This window comes from Gigantopelta aegis, chromosome 10, assembly GCF_016097555.1.
Source record: "Gigantopelta aegis isolate Gae_Host chromosome 10, Gae_host_genome, whole genome shotgun sequence".
Classification (NCBI taxonomy): domain Eukaryota; kingdom Metazoa; phylum Mollusca; class Gastropoda; order Neomphalida; family Peltospiridae; genus Gigantopelta; species Gigantopelta aegis.
The window spans coordinates 89,137,255-89,161,612 of NC_054708.1; the positions used below are offsets into that span (position 1 = coordinate 89,137,255).

A 24,358-nucleotide genomic window follows, 5' to 3' on the forward strand; every position below is an offset into this window, starting at 1 on the left:
AGTAGGAGCCGTGCTCTGATTGGCTGAATTTCGATTCCTCGGTGAAGCCTGTAATTTACCTAAGTCTACAAAGAGTAACTGCATCCAAATACATGTCTGGACTCTAAATTTAAACCCAAAACGTTTATGACTGCTCGGCCGAAAGGGTTTTAAGGTGATTTTGAGCAATTGAATGGGCGCCAAAATAAAATGCGTTAGACTATTTAAAAAAAAAATAAACATATGAATTTAGAACTCGATCGAAAACTTTTAAAGTCTAACTAGCCCAAAAAACATAGTACTCACGGAGGTGAGGGAGGTTGGCAAAAGGGAGCACGTCACGGTGTTCCGATAAAGATGACAGCGTCGAAATGCGGGATGACCGACCGATATGGGGATGCTGCTAACGCCTTGGCTGTTGAGCGGTACTCTTCCCCGGCTGTGATCTTGATCATTCGATGTATGGTCGGGTTGTCCATTTCTGGGAGTAGCAGTCCTTGGTTGTAAATTCCTTTTCGGCGTACTGTAAAACAGATACCTCGGCCATCCCGCATTGTGACGTGGTGGAAACAGTAGTCTCCCTCTGTCGGGCTCGTTGGTAATGGTTGAAATGCCTCGTGCTTAGGTTGCGTGAAGAGGAAGTTGACGTCCTCGATGTTGGTTTTGGAGAGCTGAGCGTGGCGTGCTGTTAGTTTGCCGGCCTTCAGTGACCAAGGCTCGTCCCCGTCCATGTCCGGCTTCGGTGGTTGACTCGGAGGGCCTGGCTTGTCTGGTTGGCCACTCGGGGGAGTGGTTGCCTTCCGCTTCACCATGGCAATCTTTCGGGCCTGCGCCTCAACGGGTGCTGCCTGTATAGTCGGCGGCACAACCGGAGGCGCTGAAGTCCTGGCCTGTGGAGTGGGTCTAGTCAGACCTTTGGTTGAAGTCGGGACATCCGGGGCTGGCGCCTCTTCCAATCCTGTCTTCTTCCGGGGTACGGCGGTTGGCGGCGCAACAGAAGGAGTTGCTGCCGGCGGTTTAGCCGCCGGTTTTGGCTCCCCCTGTGCCTTTCCTGTCGCACGTCTCCTCCTCCTCCATCTTCCAGTCTTCGGTGGTACCGGGTCCCCGTACACCAAGGTCACGGAAGCCCGTGACCCGGTATACGTGACCCGGTATTCCAGCAACGCTCCGTAGGAGACCATAAGTCCCCCCAGGTGGGGGGGTAACGCGAGAGTACATTGACATACGTCCATCCTCATCGTGGTCAATTTCGAAGTGTGAATCGAATGGCACACTGATAGGTCTGTCCTACTGCCACTTGAGCAGCATTGCGTGCTATAAATGACTTTGCTAAAACAATGTAAAGCAATTATTGCTGTCTGCTTTTCAGTCGGTGGTATAATGGTCCAGTGATCTGTGAGTGAAGAAAAATGCCTTGAGAAGTGTCAGAGACTGAAATAGCACTCTACACTGTGATTCTTAGTTGTTTAGGCTGCAGATCATTGCACATACACAATCGACTTCCTTAGCCAGCTGGGCACTGCAAGTCCAATCTACCCACGAACACGAGGCCAGGGTAAATGGAAAAGCCATTTAAAAAGAACAGTGAACCCAGTCGTGAAGAAAAACAAAATAAAAACGTGAGATACGACCCTCACCATGTGTAACGGTTTTGTCATTCAGATTCAATTACGGTGTCCGATCATGAGAGTTTAAACTGAACACTAAATATTGTAGTATATCGCAAGATGATGTTTAAATATAAAAGGCAAGAAAACCAAGGAATGAGCAAAAAAGGTTAAACAAATAGGCCTATGTCCTCTCAATGGCGAGCCAAGAGAAAAAGAGGCCAATGATATGCACATGTTTCATACAGGCAAGGACCCATAAAATTCAAGCACTTTTCAAGGACCCACCTTATGTTTTCAAGGACCATAAATACAAACCAAATAACTGAGCTATGCTGAAGCTTGCAGTATCCACTTTGTTTTTTCTGTGTTTTTTGCTGTCTTCGAGCGATTTGAGTGCACTCTCGCCCATGGTGCCAATGTTAATATCCTTGCGACAACAGGAACACACAGCCTTTGACATGTCCTTACTCTCTCTGATCCATGCATATTTTCGACACCACGTTTTGTTAAAAACACACTTTCCACTAGGCATGTTTAAATTTGAACATGTGCTTGCAAAAACTTCAAAATCTAAGTGATTCCGCGTCGTCTCGCCTGACTATTGTTTGCAGTTCTCAAAACGAGGCTATTACGCTCATCAATAATCGGTAAGTCTCGGCTGAGGCATTCGGAACATAGCATTTGTCGCGGAACGTCGTGAGTGCTGGAATGAAAGTGCGAACACGGAAGTAAAATGCTAAATTTCTTTCGAGATTGTTCCGTAATCTCTGGTTAAAATGACGCGCTAGTCACACTGACATGAAATTCAAGGACTTTTCAAGCACTTTTGCACTTTTCAAGGACTTTTCAAGCACTTCCCAAAAAAATAAGCCATGTATGCAGAAAAGTTTTTCCCCCATTTTGCCTTAACGCTCAGTAAGTAGTTATATCTGGGTCAGCTCTATGTTCCCTCAGCTCTATGTTCCCTCACGGTTAGGGTTAGGGTTCCTCAGCTCTATATTCCCTCATGGTTATGCTATGGTCACACTCTCAAGGACGGCCTTCCCGAATTACTACGGATTCAATCCAGGATTATTCCTAGTAATCCATGTTGGATCCTTGATCATACGTAGGTGTGGTTCCAATCCGTACTTGATTTTTGAACATGCTCAAAAAACTACTACGGATGGAAATCCGTTCTTATCCTTACTAACTCGTACTAATCCCATACCAATCCTTACTTATACGTACCTATCCCGACTAAACCATTATAACACTTACTAATGCATAATAACCCTGCATAGAGTGCCATGCCGTGAGCCTCGGTCACACTATCAAGGATCAGGAGGCCGGGTTAGCCAAGGATACAATCCGGTATCATTCGTGACAATCCGTTGTGGTCCGTATAAACTATACCGATCCTTAATGATCCATAGTGACCTGTAGCGACCCGTAATGCTCCCCATTGTCAACTAACCCCCTATCCTTAATAATCTTTGGTTTATCTGTCGAAAACCGTAGTTAAACTGTGGTGCATCCGTGGGGGACTGCGGATAGACCACTATCCGGGGTCATCCGTGTGGTTTTCATCCATCGTGGATCCGGCCAGATGATCCTTAACAATGTGACCACGTTTTTAAGGTTAGGGTCCCTCAGCTCTATGTTCCCTCAGGGTTAGGGTCTCTCAGCTCTATGTTCCCAAAGGGTTAGGGTTAAGGTTCCTCAGCTCTATGTTCCCTCAGGGTTAAGGTCCCTCAGCTCTATGTTCCCTCAGGGTTAGGGTTCCTCAGCTCTTTGTTCCCTCAGGGTTAGGGTTCCTCAGCTCTATGTTCCCTCAGCACTATGTTCCCTCAAGGTTAGGGTTCCTCAGCTCTATGTTCCCTCAGCACTATGTTCCCTCAGGGTTAGGGTTCCTCAGCTCTATGTTCCCTCAGCACTATGTTCCCTCAAGGTTAGGGTTCCTCAGCTCTATGTTCCCTCAGCACTATGTTCCCTCAAGGTTAGAGTTCCTCAGCTCTATGTTCCCTTAGGGTTAGAGTTCCTCAGCTCTATGTTCCCTCAGGGTTAGAGTTCCTCAGCTCTGCATTCCCTCAGGGTTAGGGTTCCTCAGCTCTATGTTCCCTCAGGGTTAGAGTTCCTCAGCTCTGCATTCCCTCAGGGTTAGGGTTCCTCAGCTCTATGTTCCCTCAGGGTTAGAGTTCCTCAGCTCTGCATTCCCTCAGGGTTAGGGTTCCTCAGCTCTATGTTCCCTCAGGGTTAGGGTTCCTCAGCTCTGCATTCCCTCAGGGTTAGGGTTCCTCAGCTCTATGTTCCCTCAGGGTTAGAGTTCCTCAGCTCTGCATTCCCTCAGGGTTAGGGTTCCTCAGCTCTATGTTCCCTCAGGGTTAGAGTTCCTCAGCTCTGCATTCCCTCAGGGTTAGGGTTCCTCAGCTCTATGTTCCCTCAGGGTTAGGGTTCCTCAGCTCTGCATTCCCTCAGGGTTAGGGTTCCTCAGCTCTATGTTCCCTCAGGGATAGGGTTCCTTAGCTCTATGTTCTCTCATGTTTAGGGTTCCTCACCTCTATGTTGCCTTAGGGATAGGGTTCCTAGGGTTAGGGTTCCTCAACTCTATGTTCCCTCAGGGATAGGGTTCCTCAGCTCTATGTTCCCTCAGGGTTAGGGTTAGGGTCCCTCAGCTCTATGTTGCCTCAGGGATAGGGTTCCTAGGGTTAGGGTTAGGGTTCCTCAACTCTATGTTCCCTCAAGGATAGGGTTCCTCGCTCTATGTTCCCTCAGGGATAGGGTTCCTCGCTTTATGTTCCCTCATGGTTAGAGTTAGGGTCCCTCAGTTCTATGTTCCCTCAGGGTTAGGGTTAGGGTCCCTCAGCTCTATGTTCCCTCAGGGTTAGGGTTAGGGTCCCTCAGCTCTATGTTCCCTCAGGGTTAGGGTTCCTCAGCTCTATGTTCCCTCAGGGTTATGGTTCCTCAGCTCTATGTTCCCTCAGGGTTATGGTTAGGGTTCCTCAGTCTAACGAATGTTTACCGTCATAAGTTTTGGAATATAAATATAATATACACTGAAAAAGATATATATCAGGGAACACTTCATTCACTACACAAGTTTCAGATATCGATCACTGCATAATTAAAAACATTAAACAGATAAATTTTCAGTTGACTAAATGCATCGCTAATCAAGATTTTGAAAACAAAATGTTCCCTGTGTATGTATTACAAACACACACAAACACACACACACACACACACACACACACACACACACACACACGCAGAGACACGCAGAGAGAGACACACATAGACAATATGAGTCCACATGAAAAACTATCAAAGTAAGATTTTAGTTTTAGAGAAATATAGATTTTAAAGGTTGATGCTGCTTGAATGTGTTCACATTGAATGCTCGTAAATTACACTGCATGCTGTACTGCTGTGGGATGATGTTATTGTGTCATACACACACATATATAATGGTTTTGTTGCTGTTATTAAACAGAAAAACTTGTTGTTTTTTCAGTTGGGTCATGACCGTGACTATAATGGAGGCTAGCAGACTGAAGTGTCTTACTGGAAGAACAACATAACAACTCAACCAGTTTCACAAATCCACAATTAAACTAATGTCAACACATTAAGATAGTGGGGGAAATCTCAATTTCATCATATTGTGACTTACCAGTAGATTGTTTTCACCATGGATTCTTTATATATATACTGAACAAAAAAAGAAACTTCCGATTTGTACATATAGTATTTCATATACATACACACACATACATGTATATACATACACACACATATATACATACACACACACACATATATATACATACACACACATATAAATACACACACACACACATACATGCACACAAACAGGGATCACACCGCTATTTCAGCCAATGAGCGACGTGTAGCCGATGAATTTAGTTCTATGAAAAAGAGTACTTCTTTTCTTTATTTTATTATGTTGGTGTCTGAAGAGACTTGACAGGATGATTATGGAATATTGGAAGGGTAACATTGCCTCTTGATTTTGGCATATCACACTGACAGATGCATATCTGCTTAGCTACAAGCAAGACCATTGTTTGGTATGCCTGTGGTACATATATTTAACGAGAGTAGCCTCCCCTCCATTAGCCCATGTGCTTAGGAGAGTGGATAATTGAAATTGCAGGTGGTCGAAGTATCAATTTTATTTGCTTAAATCCTGTCACAGAGGCTGTTCTCTTCATGTCAGGTAGTATATAGCACCTACTGTTAATAATTTAGTCAGTGCTTGGCTTTATAATTGTACTGTCACCAATGTATAATCAATAGTGGTGAGATACCTAAATACACACACATATATACATACATACACATACACACACACACAAACACACACACACATATATATATATACATACACACACACACACACACATATACATACGCACACACACACACACACACATATACATACATACACACACACACACACACACTATATATATATATATATACACACACATATACATACATACACACACACAAACATATACATACATATACACACACACACATATACATACATACACACACACAAACACACACACACACATATATATATATACACACACACACACACACACATACATACGCACACACACACACACACACATATACATACATACACATACACACACACAAACACACACACACACATATATATATATACATACACATACACACACACAAACACACACACACATATATACATACATACACATACACACACACAAACACACACACACACATATATATATATACACACACACACACACACACACATATACATACGCACACACACACACACACACACACACACACACACACACTATATATATATATATATACACACACACATATACATACATACACACACACACACATATACATACATATACACACACACACATACATGTATATATATACACACACACACACACATGTATACATGTATGTATATAAAGTATCTATTTAAAAAAGAAGAATTGTTTTGCTCCTTCAGTGTTTGGATTGTCTCGCACCCGCCACAAGTGGTAGATCAAAGTCGGCCTTACCAGTAATGTTGGGCTTAACTACAAATAGTTTTATATATAATTTCTTCTTACTTGGCAATATTTCTGGCATAAATATGTTGACATGTCGATACCTCCTTTAACGCACCTGCCAGTCTGATGGACACAGTCAAAGCAAGGTTCTGTGTATAAAACATACACATATCTCATCAGTGATGTATATCACAGCTATCAAGACAAGAAGTCTGCAAAATTAAATGTCTTACCAACTATAAGCATAAGAATGAAAGTCCAGTGCTCTACCAACTGAGCTAACAGGGAAATTCCCACTAGCTACTGCCAGTAGGAGCACGTTATACCAACACTACTACATACTCCCCCCTCAAGTGAAGCTACGTCCCGGAGCTGTGGGCCACGGGCAGTTGAACTGTTATGGGTCCTGACTGAGTTATAATTGTATTCGTGTGTTAACAACACACCCAGTCCCTATGTCGGCTCCAAATGTAACAGAAAAATCAACCTCCACTTAGAGGATTCGAACCACAAACTCTCAGTACAAGAGTCCAGTGCTCTACCAAGTGAGCTAATAGGGAAATTCCCACTAGCTACTGCCAGTAGGAGCACTTTATATCAATACTACTATATATCTATATATCTATACATATATATATATATATATGCAGTGGAGCACCATTAAGTTGATATCATGGGGACCACAAAAAAATATTGAGTTAACCTAATATCGACTCAAATATTAATTGAAATATGTAACAAGTAAAAAAGTTATATATAAAAATATATTTTTGAAAATAATTTATGCTTTGAAAAATAAATTAATCAATCTATTGTAACACTGTGCACATTCTGAACAAAGTTAATAATCTTTTAAAATTTCTATAAAATATATTGTGAAATTAAAATCACTGTAAACGTTAGAACAATTTAAATTTATCTTCAGACATGAATTTATAAGAAAGTTATAATAACAAAACACAGTTACACCAAGGCCATCGGTCTACAGGCTGGTAGGTACTGGGTTCGGATCCCAGTCGAGGCATGGGATTTTTAATCGAGATACCGACTCCAAACCCTAAGTGAGTGCTCCGCAAGGCTCAATGGGTAGGTGTAAACCACTTGCACTGACCAATGATCCATAACTGGTTCAACAAAGGCCATGGCTTGTGCTATCCTGCCTGTGGGAAGCGCAAATAAAAGATCCCTTGCTACCTGTCGTAAAAAGAGTAGCCTATGTGGCGACAGCGGGTTTCCTCTAAAAACAGTGTCAGAATGACCATATGTTTGACGTCCAATAGCTGATGATAAGATAAAAAATCAATGTGCTCTAGCGGCGTCGTTAAATAAAACAAACTTTTTTTTTTACAGTTACACCAAATGTTTTGTAGAAGAACAAATAAAACATTCCACACCTAATTCATAGGAATAAGTCTAGGAATAATGTTTGTCGCTCATTGGTTCGTGACATCAAAGCTAAAACATTTACACATCGACTTTGCATCAACTTCAGATACAACAGGGCCACAGGCAGTTAACATCTGTTTGACAATGATGTCATCTGACATGGTCACATAGGTAGTAAAGTGCTTGACTCGTGCATATTCCTCTTGACTCAGTTAACATCTGTTTGACAATGATGTCATCTGACATGGTCACATAGGTAGTAAAGCACTTGACTCGTGCATATGCCTCTCGACTCAGTTGCCATAAGAAAGTCAGCATGTAGCGGAAACAGTGGTGTCACTCAATAAACACTGTCATCGCTGCCTTCTTTGTCAATTAACAACTAGTTAACCTATCAAGACAAATGAATCCTACTTTTACCAGTCCACAATTTTTCAAAGCCACAAATCACATGACTAGTTGCATTCTGTAACAATCGTCGTCTGTTAATGTTTTCTTTTAAGCTCAATAAAACCATCTTGATTTAGATCAATCTTTCTTTAACGTTATTAACGTGCCTATATCCAAAAGAGGTTTAGATACGTATGGTTTAGATAATTCCATTTGTTCATCTTACACGTGAACGGTAACAGTGGTTACATGTTCAAATCTTATGTACAAATCATGTGTTTACAGTCAAATGTTGGCAACTCTTTTGATGGTTGGTTACATGCTTACAATACTGGTACAGCACTGACTTCTGATCGTGCAATTCATATCTACCTTTAAAAATATTTTATTTATTTTAATACATAATATTAATATTAATATCGACACATAGAGACATTTTTCCATATAAAAGTCTACATTGGGACCCCAAAATATATTGACACAAACATAATATCGACTCAACTGAGATAAAAACATGATAGTTAATACATGTTTTGGCCGGGACCAGCCAGTCATATAACACAAGCGATATATCGACTCAAGCAAGTTCGACACAATAGTGTTCGACAGTATATATAGATACAGACGAGTACTCTTATGACAAATTAAAGGCACCAGGAATATTAGTTTGTTATAGCAGTAGTTCGTTATACACATTTGCATTTTCATTGGATACCGACAGAACATGAAAGAAGGGACTTAAACAAGCAAATAATAGCATATTGTTTTCAATTATACTTGAAAATATGATTTTAAAAAATCAATAATATTAGTTTAATTTAAAAAAATAGTTTTGACATGCATTGAGCTGAACATTCATAGATTTGTGAGAAATGGAGCAAAACAAAAACTTTCATGTTGAGCTAAATGAAAAAGTTGATGCTGGCGCAACTGAGGCTCTGTCAGAGATGTAAAACCTAGACCTCATCTATAAAACAATAGTGACATAGGGCTCAGACACAGAGTTTGTAAAACCTAGACCTCATCTATAAAACAATAGTGACATAGGGCTCAGACACAGAGTTTGCAAAACCTAGACCTCATCTATAAAACAATAGTGACATAGGGCTCAGACACAGAGTTTGTAAAACCTAGACCTCATCTATAAAACAATAGTGACATAGGGCTCAGACACAGAGTTTGTAAAACCTAGACCTCATCTATAAAACAATAGTGACATAGGGCTCAGACACAGAGTTTGTAAAACCTAGACCTCATCTATAAAACAATAGTGACATAGGGCTCAGACACAGAGTTTGTAAAACCTAGACCTCATCTATAAAACAATAGTGACATAGGGCTCAGACACAGAGTTTGTAAAACCTAGACCTCATCTATAAAACAATAGTGACATAGGGCTCAGACATAGAGTTTGTAAAACCTAGACCACATCTATAAAACAATAGTGACATAGGGCTCAGACACAGAGTTTGTAAAACCTAGACCACATCTATAAAACAATAGTGACATAGGGCTCAGACAGAGAGTTTGTAAAACCTAGACCTCATCTATAAAACAATAGTGACATAGGGCTCAGACACAGAGTTTGTAAAACCTAGACCTCATCTATAAAACAATAGTGACATAGGGCTCAGACACAGAGTTTGTAAAACCTAGACCACATCTATAAAACAATAGTGACATAGGGCTCAGACACAGAGTTTGTAAAACCTAGACCTCATCTATAAAACAATAGTGACATAGGGCTCAGACACAGAGTTTGTAAAACCTAGACCTCATCTATAAAACAATAGTGACATAGGGCTCAGACACAGAGTTTGTAAAACCTAGACCTCATCTATAAAACAATAGTGACATAGGGCTCAGACACAGAGTTTGTAAAACCTAGACCTCATCTATAAAACAATAGTGACATAGGGCTCAGACACAGAGTTTGTAAAACCTAGACCTCATCTATAAAACAATAGTGACATAGGGCTCAGACAGAGAGTTTGTAAAACCTAGACCTCATCTATAAAACAATAGTGACATAGGGCTCAGACACAGAGTTTGCAAAACCTAGACCTCATCTATAAAACAATAGTGACATAGGGCTCAGACACAGAGTTTGTAAAACCTAGACCTCATCTATAAAACAATAGTGACATAGGGCTCAGACAGAGAGTTTGTAAAACCTAGACCTCATCTATAAAACAATAGTGACATAGGGCTCAGACACAGAGTTTGTAAAACCTAGACCTCATCTATAAAACAATAGTGACATAGGGCTCAGACACAGAGTTTGTAAAACCTAGACCTCATCTATAAAACAATAGTGACATAGGGCTCAGACACAGAGTTTGTAAAACCTAGACCTCATCTATAAAACAATAGTGACATAGGGCTCAGACATAGAGTTTGTAAAACCTAGACCTCATCTATAAAACAATAGTGACATAGGGCTCAGACACAGAGTTTGCAAAACCTAGACCTCATCTATAAAACAATAGTGACATAGGGCTCAGACACAGAGTTTGTAAAACCTAGACCTCATCTATAAAACAATAGTGACATAGGGCTCAGACACAGAGTTTGTAAAACCTAGACCTCATCTATAAAACAATAGTGACATAGGGCTCAGACAGAGAGTTTGTAAAACCTAGACCTCATCTATAAAACAATAGTGACATAGGGCTCAGACACAGAGTTTGTAAAACCTAGACCTCATCTATAAAACAATAGTGACATAGGGCTCAGACACAGAGTTTGTAAAACCTAGACCTCATCTATAAAACAATAGTGACATAGGGCTCAGACACAGAGTTTGTAAAACCTAGACCTCATCTATAAAACAATAGTGACATAGGGCTCAGACACAGAGTTTGTAAAACCTAGACCTCATCTATAAAACAATAGTGACATAGGGCTCAGACACAGAGTTTGTAAAACCTAGACCTCATCTATAAAACAATAGTGACATAGAGTGACATAGGGCTCAGACATAGAGTTTGCAAAACCTAGACCTCATCTATAAAACAATAGTGACATAGGGCTCAGACAGAGAGTTTGTAAAACCTAGACCTCATCTATAAAACAATAGTGACATAGGGCTCAGACAGAGAGTTTGTAAAACCTAGACCACATCTATAAAACAATAGTGACATAGGGCTCAGACAGAGAGTTTGTAAAACCTAGACCTCATCTATAAAACAATAGTGACATAGGGCTCAGACATAGAGTTTGTAAAACCTAGACCACATCTATAAAACAATAGTGACATAGGGCTCAGACAGAGAGTTTGTAAAACCTAGACCTCATCTATAAAACAATAGTGACATAGGGCTCAGACATAGAGTTTGTAAAACCTAAACCACATCTATAAAACAATAGTGACATAGGGCTCAGACATAGAGTTTGTAAAACCTAGACCTCATCTATAAAACAATAGTGACATAGAGCTCAGACATAGAGTTTGTAAAACCTAGACCTCATCTATAAAACAATAGTGACATAGGGCTCAGACATAGAGTTTGTAAAACCTAGACCTCATCTATAAAACAATAGTGACATAGGGCTCAGACAGAGAGTTTGTAAAACCTAGACCTCATCTATAAAACAATAGTGACATAGGGCTCGGACACAGAGTTAGTAAAACCTAGACCTCATCTACAAAATATAGGGCTCAGACATTGAGTTTGTAAAACCTAGACCCCATCTCTAAAACAATACTGACATAGGGCTGGGACATAAGAGTTTGTAAAACCTAGACCTCATCTCTAAAACAATAGTGACATAGGGCTCAGACACAGAGTTTGTAAAACCTAGACCTCATCTATAAAACAATAGTGACATAGGGCTCAGACATTCAGAACTATGATAACTGTCATCAGTGCCATGTATTTCACAACTATGACAACTGTCATCAGTGAGATGTATAATCACAAGTGTCATCAGTGCCATGTATAATCACAAGTGTCATCAGTGCCATGTATATCACAACTGCAATCAGTGCCATGTATAATCACAAGTGTCTTCAGTGCCATGTATATCACAAGTGTCATCAGTGCCATGCATAATCACAAGTGTCATCAGTGCCATGTATAATCACAACTGCAATCAGTGCCATGTATAATCACAAGTGTCATCAGTGTCATGTATATCACAAGTGTCATCAGTGCCATGTATAATCACAAGTGTCATCAGTGCCATGTATAATCACAAGTGTCATCAGTGCCATGTATAATCACAAGTGTCATCAGTGCCATGTATAATCACAACTGCAATCAGTGCCATGTATATCACAACTGCAATCAGTGCCATGTATATCACAAGTGTCATCAGTACCATGTATAATCACAAGTGTCATCAGTGCCATGTATAATCACAAGTGTCATCAGTGCCATGTATATCACAAGTGTCATCAGTGCCATGTATAATCACAAGTGTCATCAGTGCCATGTATAATCACAACTGCAATCAGTGCCATGTATAATCACAAGTGTCATCAGTGCCATGTATAATCACAACTGCAATCAGTGCCATGTATATCACAACTGCAATCAGTGCCATGTATATCACAAGTGTCATCAGTGCCATGTATATTCACAAGTGTCATCAATGCCATGTATATCACAACTGCAATCAGTGCCATGTATAATCACAAGTGTCATCAGTGCCATGTATATCACAACTGCAATCAGTGCCATGTATATCACGATTGTCATCAGTGCCATGTATAATCACAAGTGTCATCAGTGCCATGTATATCACAACTGCAATCAGTGCCATGTATATCACAAGTGTCATCAGTGCCATGTATAATCACAACTGCAATCAGTGCCATGTATAATCACAAGTGTCATCAGTGCCATGTATATCACAACTGCAATCAGTGCCATGTATAATCACAAGTGTCATCAGTGCCATGTATAATTAGAAAATTTGTTTCTAATTTTCATTATTATTCATACTTACCTAGTACTAGCATAACAACAATGCTATATGACCCTGAGTTATAACCTCCACTGCAGAATTATCTCCCCTTGCCGAATGTATAACCTACACCCGCGCATGGGTAGACCGTATATCCTCGTTATCAATTCAAAGTCCAGAATGACTGAATCAAAAAAGACCTCTCTCGGGGCGGGTGGGAGGTAACGGTTGTTGTTGTGCTAGTACTAGGTAAGTATGAATAATAATGAAAATTAGAAACAAATTTTCTAATAGTCTTATTCAACTTACCGTACTAGCACAACAACAATGCTATAACAGACGTGATATAACACCGTTAAAGCACGAGAATTTAACATTAAAGGGAGGAGGTAAGAAAACAAGGAGGACATACCCATTCAACCAGTAGTGTTCGTCTCAAGTAATGATACAGTGAAAAAGCAACCCACATCATACGAGGTATAAAATGTCAAAGTGACTTTTAAATTGAAGAACTACAACCCCAATTAAAAGTAAACTAAGTTAACAAGGTGAGGAAACCCGCACACCAAGTAATGGTAAACGACACTCGACTGCCCCAGATAGTCAACCATCCACCCCACTCTCCAAACAGGAGGTGGAGAACTATCTCCCAGAAAGACTGCCGCTAGCGACCGGACGAAATAAGGGTCACCCCCTACTCGTGGCCCTGCACACCGAAATGAGTTGCTGCCCTGCAATGACTGACTGAATCTGCCGAGTTCCGTCCGGACCAACAGCCATATCACGGAAATAAAACCAGTCAAACGTGTGTCGACCTTTCCAAAATCCCACACTCATGACCTTGAAAATGTCCAAAGAATCAAGGAAATTAAGGGAAGCAGAAATCGCCGAATCTCATGAGGTCGAACGGAGAAATTCCGCAGAACATGATCACCCGCCTTCTCATATGCCAGTTTGATGGTTGCAACAATCCATCTCGACAAAGCATTCTTCGTAATGTCTCCTGGTTGGCGTGTGAAAGAGATAAACAGTCTCTTAGTGTTTTGCCGGAGATTTCTAGTACGCTCCAAATAGAATTTCAAAGCCCGCACCGGACAAAGAAGTCTATCAGAATTATCCGCAGAAAGCGTACGAGATAAACACTGAATAATGGCCGGAGGAAACTCTTCCCCTGGCACCTGGTTCTTAGCCACGAAAACAGGATCAGTACGTAATGTAACTGACCCGTCCGTATTGTAATCCACCAAATCATGCAAAAAAGCATGAATCTCACTAATACGACGGCAAGCCGCTAGTGAGACCAGAAACAAAGTTTTCCACGTCAAATGACGAAGACTGGTGAATTGCAAAGGCTCGTAGGGCTTGCCTTTGAGTGCATGCAGAACCAGAAAAACATTCCATTTTGGCAAAATGGAAGGCTTCTCAACTGTGTTTTGCAACGACTTAAGCAAGTCATGCAACACGAGATTCGTTGAGAAATCTTGACGTCCACACTGCCTCAGAGTAGTGAAAATGGACGACCGGTGACTTCTCACTGTTTGAACCTTCAGCTGTCTTTCTTGGACAAGAGCCAGAAAGTACTCAGCTAAATCATTAACAGTAGGCGACAAGGGATCCGCGCCAGTGACACTGGTAGACCCTCTCCGTAGACTGGCGCTTCGACGAGGAGACGAGCTCAGCAACCCGTTTAGAAAAGCCTCGGTTTCGGAGGGAAACCCCGACAACCGCCATGCGTGAAGTCGGAAAACCTCCGGCTTCGGATGCCACTCTGTCCGACGCAGTCTCTGACTAAGCAGATCGGGTATCAACGGCAACCGCACCGGCTCCTGCACTAAAAGTGACAGGAGCGGAGGAAACCAGGCTTGAGCTGCCCAACTCGGGGCTACGAGCGTGACACGACAAGGTTGCTGTCTGATCTTTGCCAGAACCTTGCCAAGCAGAACCGGAGGGAGAAAGGCGTAAAAATCCAGTCCCGTCCAGTCCATGCTCAACGCATCGTACTCCAGTGCCAGTGGGTCCGGTACCGGCGATACAAACACTGGCAATTGACTGTTCAGGCGAGTGGCAAACATATCGAGTTGAGGACTCCCCCACAACTGAAGAACTCGATAAGCCACCGTCCGGTGCAACATCCACTCTGTCTGAACCGGGGAATGACGACTCAAAGTGTCCGCCAAGACGTTCACGGACGAAGGAATGTGTTTGGCCGATAACACCACTCCCCAATCGTCGCACCATTCCAGAATCTCCAAAGCCGCAAGACTCAATGACAGGGATTTGGTGCCTCCCCACCGATTGAGGTATGCAACAACTGACGTGTTGTCCGACCTCAACAAAATCTGACGATGTCGAATAACAGTCCTGAAATGGAGACAAGCGCGACGCACTGCTTCCATCTCCAACAGGTTGATGTGACGACTCCTCTCTGAAGGAGTCCACACCCCTGACAGATGTTGATCCAAAAGGTGTGCACCGAACCCCTCGAGGGAAGCATCGGTAAACAGGACCAACTCTGGAGAAAGTGGGTGTAAAGGAACAGCCTGGGACATACACTTGTCCACTAGACACTCTTGGATCGGAAGAATGAACCAAGGCCCCAATGGTATCACCAAATCCCAGCTGAGACCATCCCACACTCGGGACAAATGCCATTGAAGCGGTCTCTTGAACCGTCTGAACCGCACATTCAGCGCCGCCAGCGATTCGAGATGGCCTATCAACACATGGAGCGTACGCACCGACGCACTTTGCTCCACCAGAAGACGTTGCGCCAACGTCCTGAAATTGTGAAGTCGCGAATCCGTTGGAAGAACGGACGCCTCCACAAGGTTGAAAACCACCCCGAGATAAGTGAAAACCTGCGTTGGTACTAATTCCGACTTGACCCAATTGGGAATAAACCCCAATCGGAGAATCATGTCGATCACGAACTCCACGCCCACGAGACATGCCGTCTGTGAAGCCGCCGGAATTAACCAATCGTCCAGGTAATTGTGCATCCGTATACCCAACAGATGTACACGCCCCACCACTGCCTTTACTACCCGAGTAAAGACGTGAGGGCTTGTGGCCAATCCGAATGGTAGAACTTGAAACTTGTAAGCTCTGCCATCGTAGAGGAACCGCAAGTACTTCCAAAAATCCCGATGGATTGGAACATGCAGGTAAGCGTCCTTCAAATCGATGGACGCCGCCCATTCCCCCACCTGAAGCAAAGCGCGAACAGACTGAACCGTCTCCATCTTCATAGATGGAATAACGACGAAATAATTCAGTGGCTTCAGGTTTAGAATTGGTCGCCACTCGCCATTCTTCTTCTGGGCGAAGAACAGATGGGAATAAAATCCCGGAGTGCCCAAATCCACCTCCTGGATGGCTTTCTTGTCGAGAAACTCGACAACCATCTTCTCCACCAGTACTCGTTTGTCGACATGCGGTACTGCAGGTAACCGGGGGGAGGACGTCAATGGAGGGGGTGAAGAAAACGGAATTCTGTATCCGTTGCGGACAACCGACAAAACTCATGGTTCCAGATCTGGCAGTTCGCACCAACTTTGAACAAAATGGCGCAATCTGCCCCCCACAGGAAGATCTGCTAACGGAACCTCCGTAAGCAGATGTCGATTGTCCACGCACCCTCATCCCGGCCGCATCCCACCCCTGGGCGCCTTGCCCCAAGCGGAATCACGAAAACGTGCCGGCTTCCCCCGAAAACGTCCCTGTTTCGATGAACCACGGGCATTACCAGACTGCACGCCCGAATCAGACACCACAGGGATCTGATAACTGTCAAGAAAAGTCGATTTCTTAACAGGTGGAGGCTTAAAAGTAGACGCCGCCTGGCGTTTACGAGCAGTTCGGGACGGAGCAGCAGGGACGAATTTCACCGCTTCTTGGTCCATGACCAAGTTAAAATTGGTCCCAAAAAGTAAGGTTTCCCTTACTGAGCGACTACGAAAGTAGGTTTTAACCACACCCGTCGCTCTCAGTCCCGCCAGGTAGTGATCCCGACGCAGAAGTAGACTGTTGGCAAAAACACACCCAGCAAGCTGAGCGACGTGATGAGAGGCTTTAGAAGCCGCCAACAAACAACCCTTAGCCATCGGCGGAAGACCCATGACTGCTTTATCTAACCCAAATAGGAACGTACCTAAATGGTTATTGACTTGAAAAAGAAGTTTAGATAACCTCTCCAAAGTCTCTAAATCCGTGAGTGGCACACTGACATTAGGAGATGGGTGGCAGTCTGCCTTCACCCTAGCGGAAACGACCGCTGGATGTGAAAGGAAGGTAGCTCCCAATGTCTTATACGAAGACGTGGACAAAACCTTCGCCGCAGACAACAGTTTCCCAGTAGCTAACGCTGCCGGAAACTCTTCCATCACCGCCCCCAAAATACGATCGCTACCCACAATCAAAGCATCAATCTCCGCAAGAGATTCATGCGCCTCGTGCGCTAACGGCAAGCCGAAATCCTGCCGCGGAGCATCCGTCGCTAAAGGCCGGTTTCCAAACGAAACACCCTTGTAAGACTGAACAGCCTCCTCTGACGGAATTGCATCCGCGCATACCAGTCGGACCTGTTCCCGTACAAAACCAAGAACCGCCTGGTAATCATAATCGCCGTCTGGCGTACCATCGGCCAAGTTGGGAATCTCATCAAGCACCGTACCTGGTGCCGAACCTTCCCCCGAACCACACACTGATTCGGAGGGAAAATCGTCTTCCGAAGAAGAAATTTTTTCAAACGACGCGCCATGCGCTGACCGTAATGGAAACGAAACTGCATGGGCAGGACGATGCGGATCGGCCGAATCTGCAAACTGGTCCAACCCCGGTCTCGCTGGAAACCCCGGCGGTGGAGAGACTGGTGGAGGCGTATCCCCTAGCCAGGCCATGAAATTCTCAAAAAGAGAAACATAGTCCCCCCGAGTCCGCCCCTGAGGGCCCTGAACGAAAGGTTCCGCCCACGCAGTCGAGGGATAACGCCTGAAACCTCTACCCCGATCTGACAGGTCCGGATTGACCATCGGTGTAGACACAGGCGCACCCAAGAAAGCTGCAGTTTCCCTGATCCCTGCCGAAACAGACAACGGGACTGGTGGTGTCGGTTGAACTGGACCATCAGGAAATTCGTACACGTACGAATCCTGCGCCGAATTCTGAACCCAACGTACCACGTGTGGATTAGCCAACCCAGTTGACGTAGCCACATGCGAACGATCTAAAAGTTGATAACGCTGTACAGGCGCCCCAACAACAGAAGGGACGCCTACTGGCGTCGCACCCGAAACAACGCCACCCGGCTCCGTGACCGAGAGAACGTTGTAAGACTTCGCGATTTCGCCAAGTGGCTCGATCACCGAAGTAGCGCCGCAAGACACGTTGGCCGAAACGGCGCCCTCGGACGCCACGACCAACCCTGCACCAGAAATCTGGTCAGCCAAACGGCGCCGCGAAGCCGACTTCATTCTAGAGCTAATCGACCCCTCCACAGAAGGACCGATAACCCTACCCCCATCAGCAAGATGGGAGTCAGAACTGAGAGACACAGTCGTTCCTGCCACGACTGCACTCCCTCCGACTGACGCCCCCGTTACAACCGTAACCGGCGCCGCCTCCACCGACGGAGGCAAAAGCAAATCCCCAGGTCGAACGGAGCCCGACCTGGAAGAAACCTTCCCTGCTTCAGCTGAAACAGGGAGCAACAGTGCCCCCTCCGCGCCAAGCGGCGCTTCGGGTTTACTGGTATCACCATGAAGATGGCGAACAGACGAGAAGGCGCCCTTGCGCCTACCACTTGTCTGCGAGCTCTTTGAACTGGACACCGACTTGCCGACCGCCGGCAAATCGGTATGGAGCACGACCCCAGAGGTTGCCACTGTGCTCCACCCGTCCTGTTCACGTCTAATCATCCTCTTTCGCTCGGCGTCTTTTGACAGCTTCTTAGCCTTCCCCCATGTGGAGGGGGACCAATTTACACAGATATGACACTGGCGTTCAAAACAACAAGAACGACATGCCCGACATAACAAATGCTGATCAAACTGGGGCAGTCGTTTAAGACAACCCCCCTCGGCCCACACAACCAACTGGTTGGAGCCCGAGGAAGCCGTGTCAGACATTAACCCCCTGTGTAAATTACCCAAAAGACCTCATATGACAGAGTAAAACAAAATTACAAATTAATAAACAATCTGACAATTTGACAAAATTTTTACTACAGAACTCGAACACGACTGCAATGGAGGACTGCAGAATCAAAAATGAGGATATACAGTTTACCCATGCGCGGGTGTAGGTTATACATCCGGCAAGGGGAGATAATTCTGCAGTGGAGGTTATAACTCAGGGTCGTATAGCATTGTTGTTGTGCTAGTACGGTAAGTTGAATAAGACTATCACAAGTGTCATCAGTGCCATGTATATCACAACTGCAATCAGTGCCATGTATATCACAAGTGTCATCAGTGCCATGTATAATCACAAGTGTCATCAGTGCCATGTATAATCACAAGTGTCATCAGTGCCATGTATATCACAACTGCAATCAGTGCCATGTATATCACAAGTGTCATCAGTGCCATGTATAATCACAAGTGTCATCAGTGCCATGTATAATCACAAGTGTCATCAGTGCCATGTATATCACAACTGCAATCAGTGCCATGTATATCACAAGTGTCATCAGTGCCATGTATAATCACAAGTGTCATCAGTGCCATGTATATCACAACTGCAATCAGTGCCATGTATATCACAAGTGTCATCAGTGCCATGTATAATCACAAGTGTCATCAGTGCCATGTATAATCACAAGTGTCATCAGTGCCATGTATATCACAAGTGTCATCAGTGCCATGTATAATCACAAGTGTCATCAGTGCCATGTATAATCACAAGTGTCATCAGTGCCATGTATCACAAGTGTCAATGTATAATGCACAAGTGTCATCAGTGTCATCAGTGCCATGTATAATCACAAGTGTCATCAGTGCCATGTATAATCACAAGTGTCATCAGTGCCATGTATATCACAAGTGTCATCAGTGCCATGTATATCACAAGTGTCATCAGTGCCATGTATATCACAAGTGTCATCAGTGCCATGTATATCACAAGTGTCATCACATCAGTGCCATGTATAATCACAAGTGTCATCAGTGCCATGTATATCACAAGTGTCATCAGTGCCATGTATAATCACAAGTGTCATCAGTGCCATGTATATCACAAGTGTCATCAGTGCCATGTATAATCACAAGTGTCATCAGTGCCATGTATATCACAAGTGTCATCAGTGCCATGTATAATCACAAGTGTCATCAGTGCCATGTATATCACAAGTGTCATCAGTGCCATGTATAATCACAAGTGTCATCAGTGCCATGTATATCACAAGTGTCATCAGTGCCATGTATAATCACAAGTGTCATCAGTGCCATGTATATCACAAGTGTCATCAGTGCCATGTATAATCACAAGTGTCATCAGTGCCATGTATATCACAAGTGCATCAGTGCCATGTATAATCACAAGTGTCATCAGTGCCATCACAGTGTCATGTATAATCACAAGTGTCATCAGTGCCATGTATAATCACAACTGTCATCAGTGCCATGTATAATCACAAGTGTCATCAGTGCCATGTATAATCACAAGTGTCATCAGTGCCATGTATATCACAACTGCAATCAGTGCCATGTATAATCACAAGTGTCATCAGTGCCATGTCATCAGTGCCATGTATAATCACAAGTGTCATCAGTGCCATGTATAATCACAAGTGTCATCAGTGCCATGTATAATCACAAGTGTCATCAGTCAGTGCCATGTATAATCAGTGTCAATGTATAATCACAACTGCAATCAGTGCCATGTATAATCACAAGTGTCATCAGTGCCATGTATAATCACAAGTGTCATCAGTGCCATGTATAATCACAACTGCAATCAGTGCCATGTATAATCACAAGTGTCATCAGTGCCATGTATAATCACAAGTGTCATCAGTGCCATGTATAATCACAAGTGTCATCAGTGCCATGTATAATCACAAGTGTCATCAGTGCCATGTATAATCACAAGTGTCATCAGTGCCATGTATATCACAATGTCATCAGTGCCATGTATAATCACAAGTGTGCCATCAGTGCCATGTATAATCACAAGTGTCATCAGTGCCATGTATAATCACAAGTGTCATCAGTGCCATGTATAATCACAAGTGTCATCAGTGCCATGTATAATCACAAGTGTCATCAGTGCCATGTATAATCACAAGTGTCATCAGTGCCATGTAATCACAAGTGCATCAGTGCCATGTATAATCACAAGTGTCATCAGTGCCATGTATATCACAATCACAGTGCCATGTATATCACAGTGTCATCAGTGCCATGTATAATCACAAGTGTCATCAGTGCCATGTCATCAGTGCCATGTATATCACAAGTGTCATCACATCAGTGTCATCAGTGCCATGTATAATCACAAGTGTCATCAGTGCCATGTATATCACAACTGCAATCAGTGCCATGTATATCACAAGTGTCATCAGTGCCATGTATATCACAAGTGTCATCAGTGCCATGTATAATCACAAGTGTCATCAGTGCCATGTATATCACAAGTGTCATCAGTGCCATGTATATCACAAGTGTCATCAGTGCCATGTATAATCACAAGTGTCATCAGTGCCATGTATATCACAACTGCAATCAGTGCCATGTATATCACAAGTGTCATCAGTGCCATGTATAATCACAAGTGTCATCAGTGCCATGTATATCACAACTGCAATCAGTGCCATGTATATCACAAGTGTCATCAGTGCCATGTATAATCACAAGTGTCATCAGTGCCATGTATAATCACAAGTGTCATGTCATCAGTGCCATGTATATATCACAACTGTCATCAGTGCCATGTATAATCACAAGTGTCATCAGTGCCATGTATAATCACAAGTGTCATCAGTGCCATGTATATCACAACTGCAATCAGTGCCATGTATATCACAAGTGTCATCAGTGCCATGTATAATCACAAGTGTCATCAGTGCCATGTATAATCACAAGTGTCATCAGTGCCATGTATATCACAAGTGTCATCAGTGCCATGTATAATCACAAGTGTCATCAGTGCCATGTATATCACAACTGCAATCAGTGCCATGTATAATCACAAGTGTCATCAGTGCCATGTATAATCACAAGTGTCATCAGTGCCATGTATAATCACAAGTGTCATCAGTGCCATGTATATCACAACTGCAATCAGTGCCATGTATAATCACAAGTGTCATCAGTGCCATGTATAATCACAAGTGTCATCAGTGCCATGTATAATCACAAGTGTCATCAGTGCCATGTATAATCACAAGTGTCATCAGTGCCATGTATATCACAACTGCAATCAGTGCCATGTATATCACAAGTGTCATCAGTGCCATGTATAATCACAAGTGTCATCAGTGCCATGTATAATCACAAGTGTCATCAGTGCCATGTATATCACAATGCAATCAGTGCCATCACAAGTGTCATCAGTGCCATGTATATCACAAGTGTCATCAGTGCCATGTATAATCACAAGTGTCATCAGTGCCATGTATAATCACAAGTGTCATCAGTGTGCCATCAGTGCCATGTATATCACAAGTGTCATCAGTGCCATGTATAATCACAAGTGTCATCAGTGCCATGTATAATCACAAGTGTCATCAGTGCCATGTATATCACAAGTGTCATCAGTGCCATGTATAATCACAAGTGTCATCAGTGCCATGTATAATCACAAGTGTCATCAGTGCCATGTATAATCACAAGTGTCATCAGTGCCATGTATCAGTGCCATCACAAGTGTCATCAGTGCCATGTATATCACAAGTGTCATCAGTGCCATGTATATCACAAGTGTCATCAGTGCCATGTATAATCACAAGTGTCATCAGTGCCATGTATATCACAAGTGTCATCAGTGCCATGTATATCACAAGTGTCATCAGTGCCATGTATAATCACAAGTGTCATCAGTGCCATGTATAATCACACATCAGTGCCATGTATATCACAATCATCAGTGCCATGTATAATCACAAGTGTCATCAGTGCCATGTATATCACAAGTGTCATCAGTGCCATGTATATCACAAGTGTCATCAGTGCCATGTATATCACAAGTGTCATCAGTGCCATGCCATCAGTGCCATGTATATCACAAGTGTCATCAGTGCCATGTATAATCACAAGTGTCATCAGTGCCATGTATATCACAAGTGTCATCAGTGCCATGTATATCACAAGTGTCATCAGTGCCATGTATAATCACAAGTGTCATCAGTGCCATGTATAATCACAAGTGTCATCAGTGCCATGTATATCACAAGTGCCATGTATATCACAAGTGTCATCAGTGCCATGTATAATCACAAGTGTCATCAGTGCCATGTATAATCACAAGTGTCATCAGTGCCATGTATATCACAAGTGTCATCAGTGCCATGTATAATCACAAGTGTCATCAGTGCCATGTATAATCACAAGTGTCATCAGTGCCATGTATATCACAACTGCAATCAGTGCCATGTATATCACAAGTGTCATCAGTGCCATGTATATCACAAGTGTCATCAGTGCCATGTATATCACAAGTGTCATCAGTGCCATGTATAATCACAAGTGTCATCAGTGCCATGTATATCACAACATCAGTGCCATGTATAATCACAAGTGTCATCAGTGCCATGTATAATCACAAGTGTCATCAGTGCCATGTATAATCACAAGTGTCATCAGTGCCATGTATATCACAACTGCAATCAGTGCCATGTATAATCACAAGTGTCATCAGTGCCATGTATAATCACAAGTGCCATGTCACAATCAGTGCCATGTATAATCACAAGTGTCATCAGTGCCATGTATAATCACAAGTGTCATCAGTGCCATGTATATCACAAGTGTCATCAGTGCCATGTATAATCACAAGTGTCATCAGTGCCAT

At 43.1% G+C, this 24,358-nt stretch overlaps 1 protein-coding gene across 3 annotated transcripts in view; it reads right to left on the bottom strand.

Annotated features, from left to right (window-relative positions):
• Window positions 1-24,358, bottom strand: part of LOC121383076 (polycystic kidney disease protein 1-like 2) — a 307,953-nt gene that overhangs the window by 95,790 nt on the left and 187,805 nt on the right. For all 3 annotated transcript variants that reach the window (XR_005959252.1, XM_041512850.1, XM_041512851.1), the window contains exon 14: window positions 6,725-6,813. Coding sequence is in view for 2 of the 3 variants with exons in the window: in XM_041512850.1 (XP_041368784.1) it covers window positions 6,725-6,813 (89 nt within the window). In the remaining variant the exon portion in view is untranslated. The remainder of the gene's footprint in view (window positions 1-6,724; window positions 6,814-24,358) is intronic.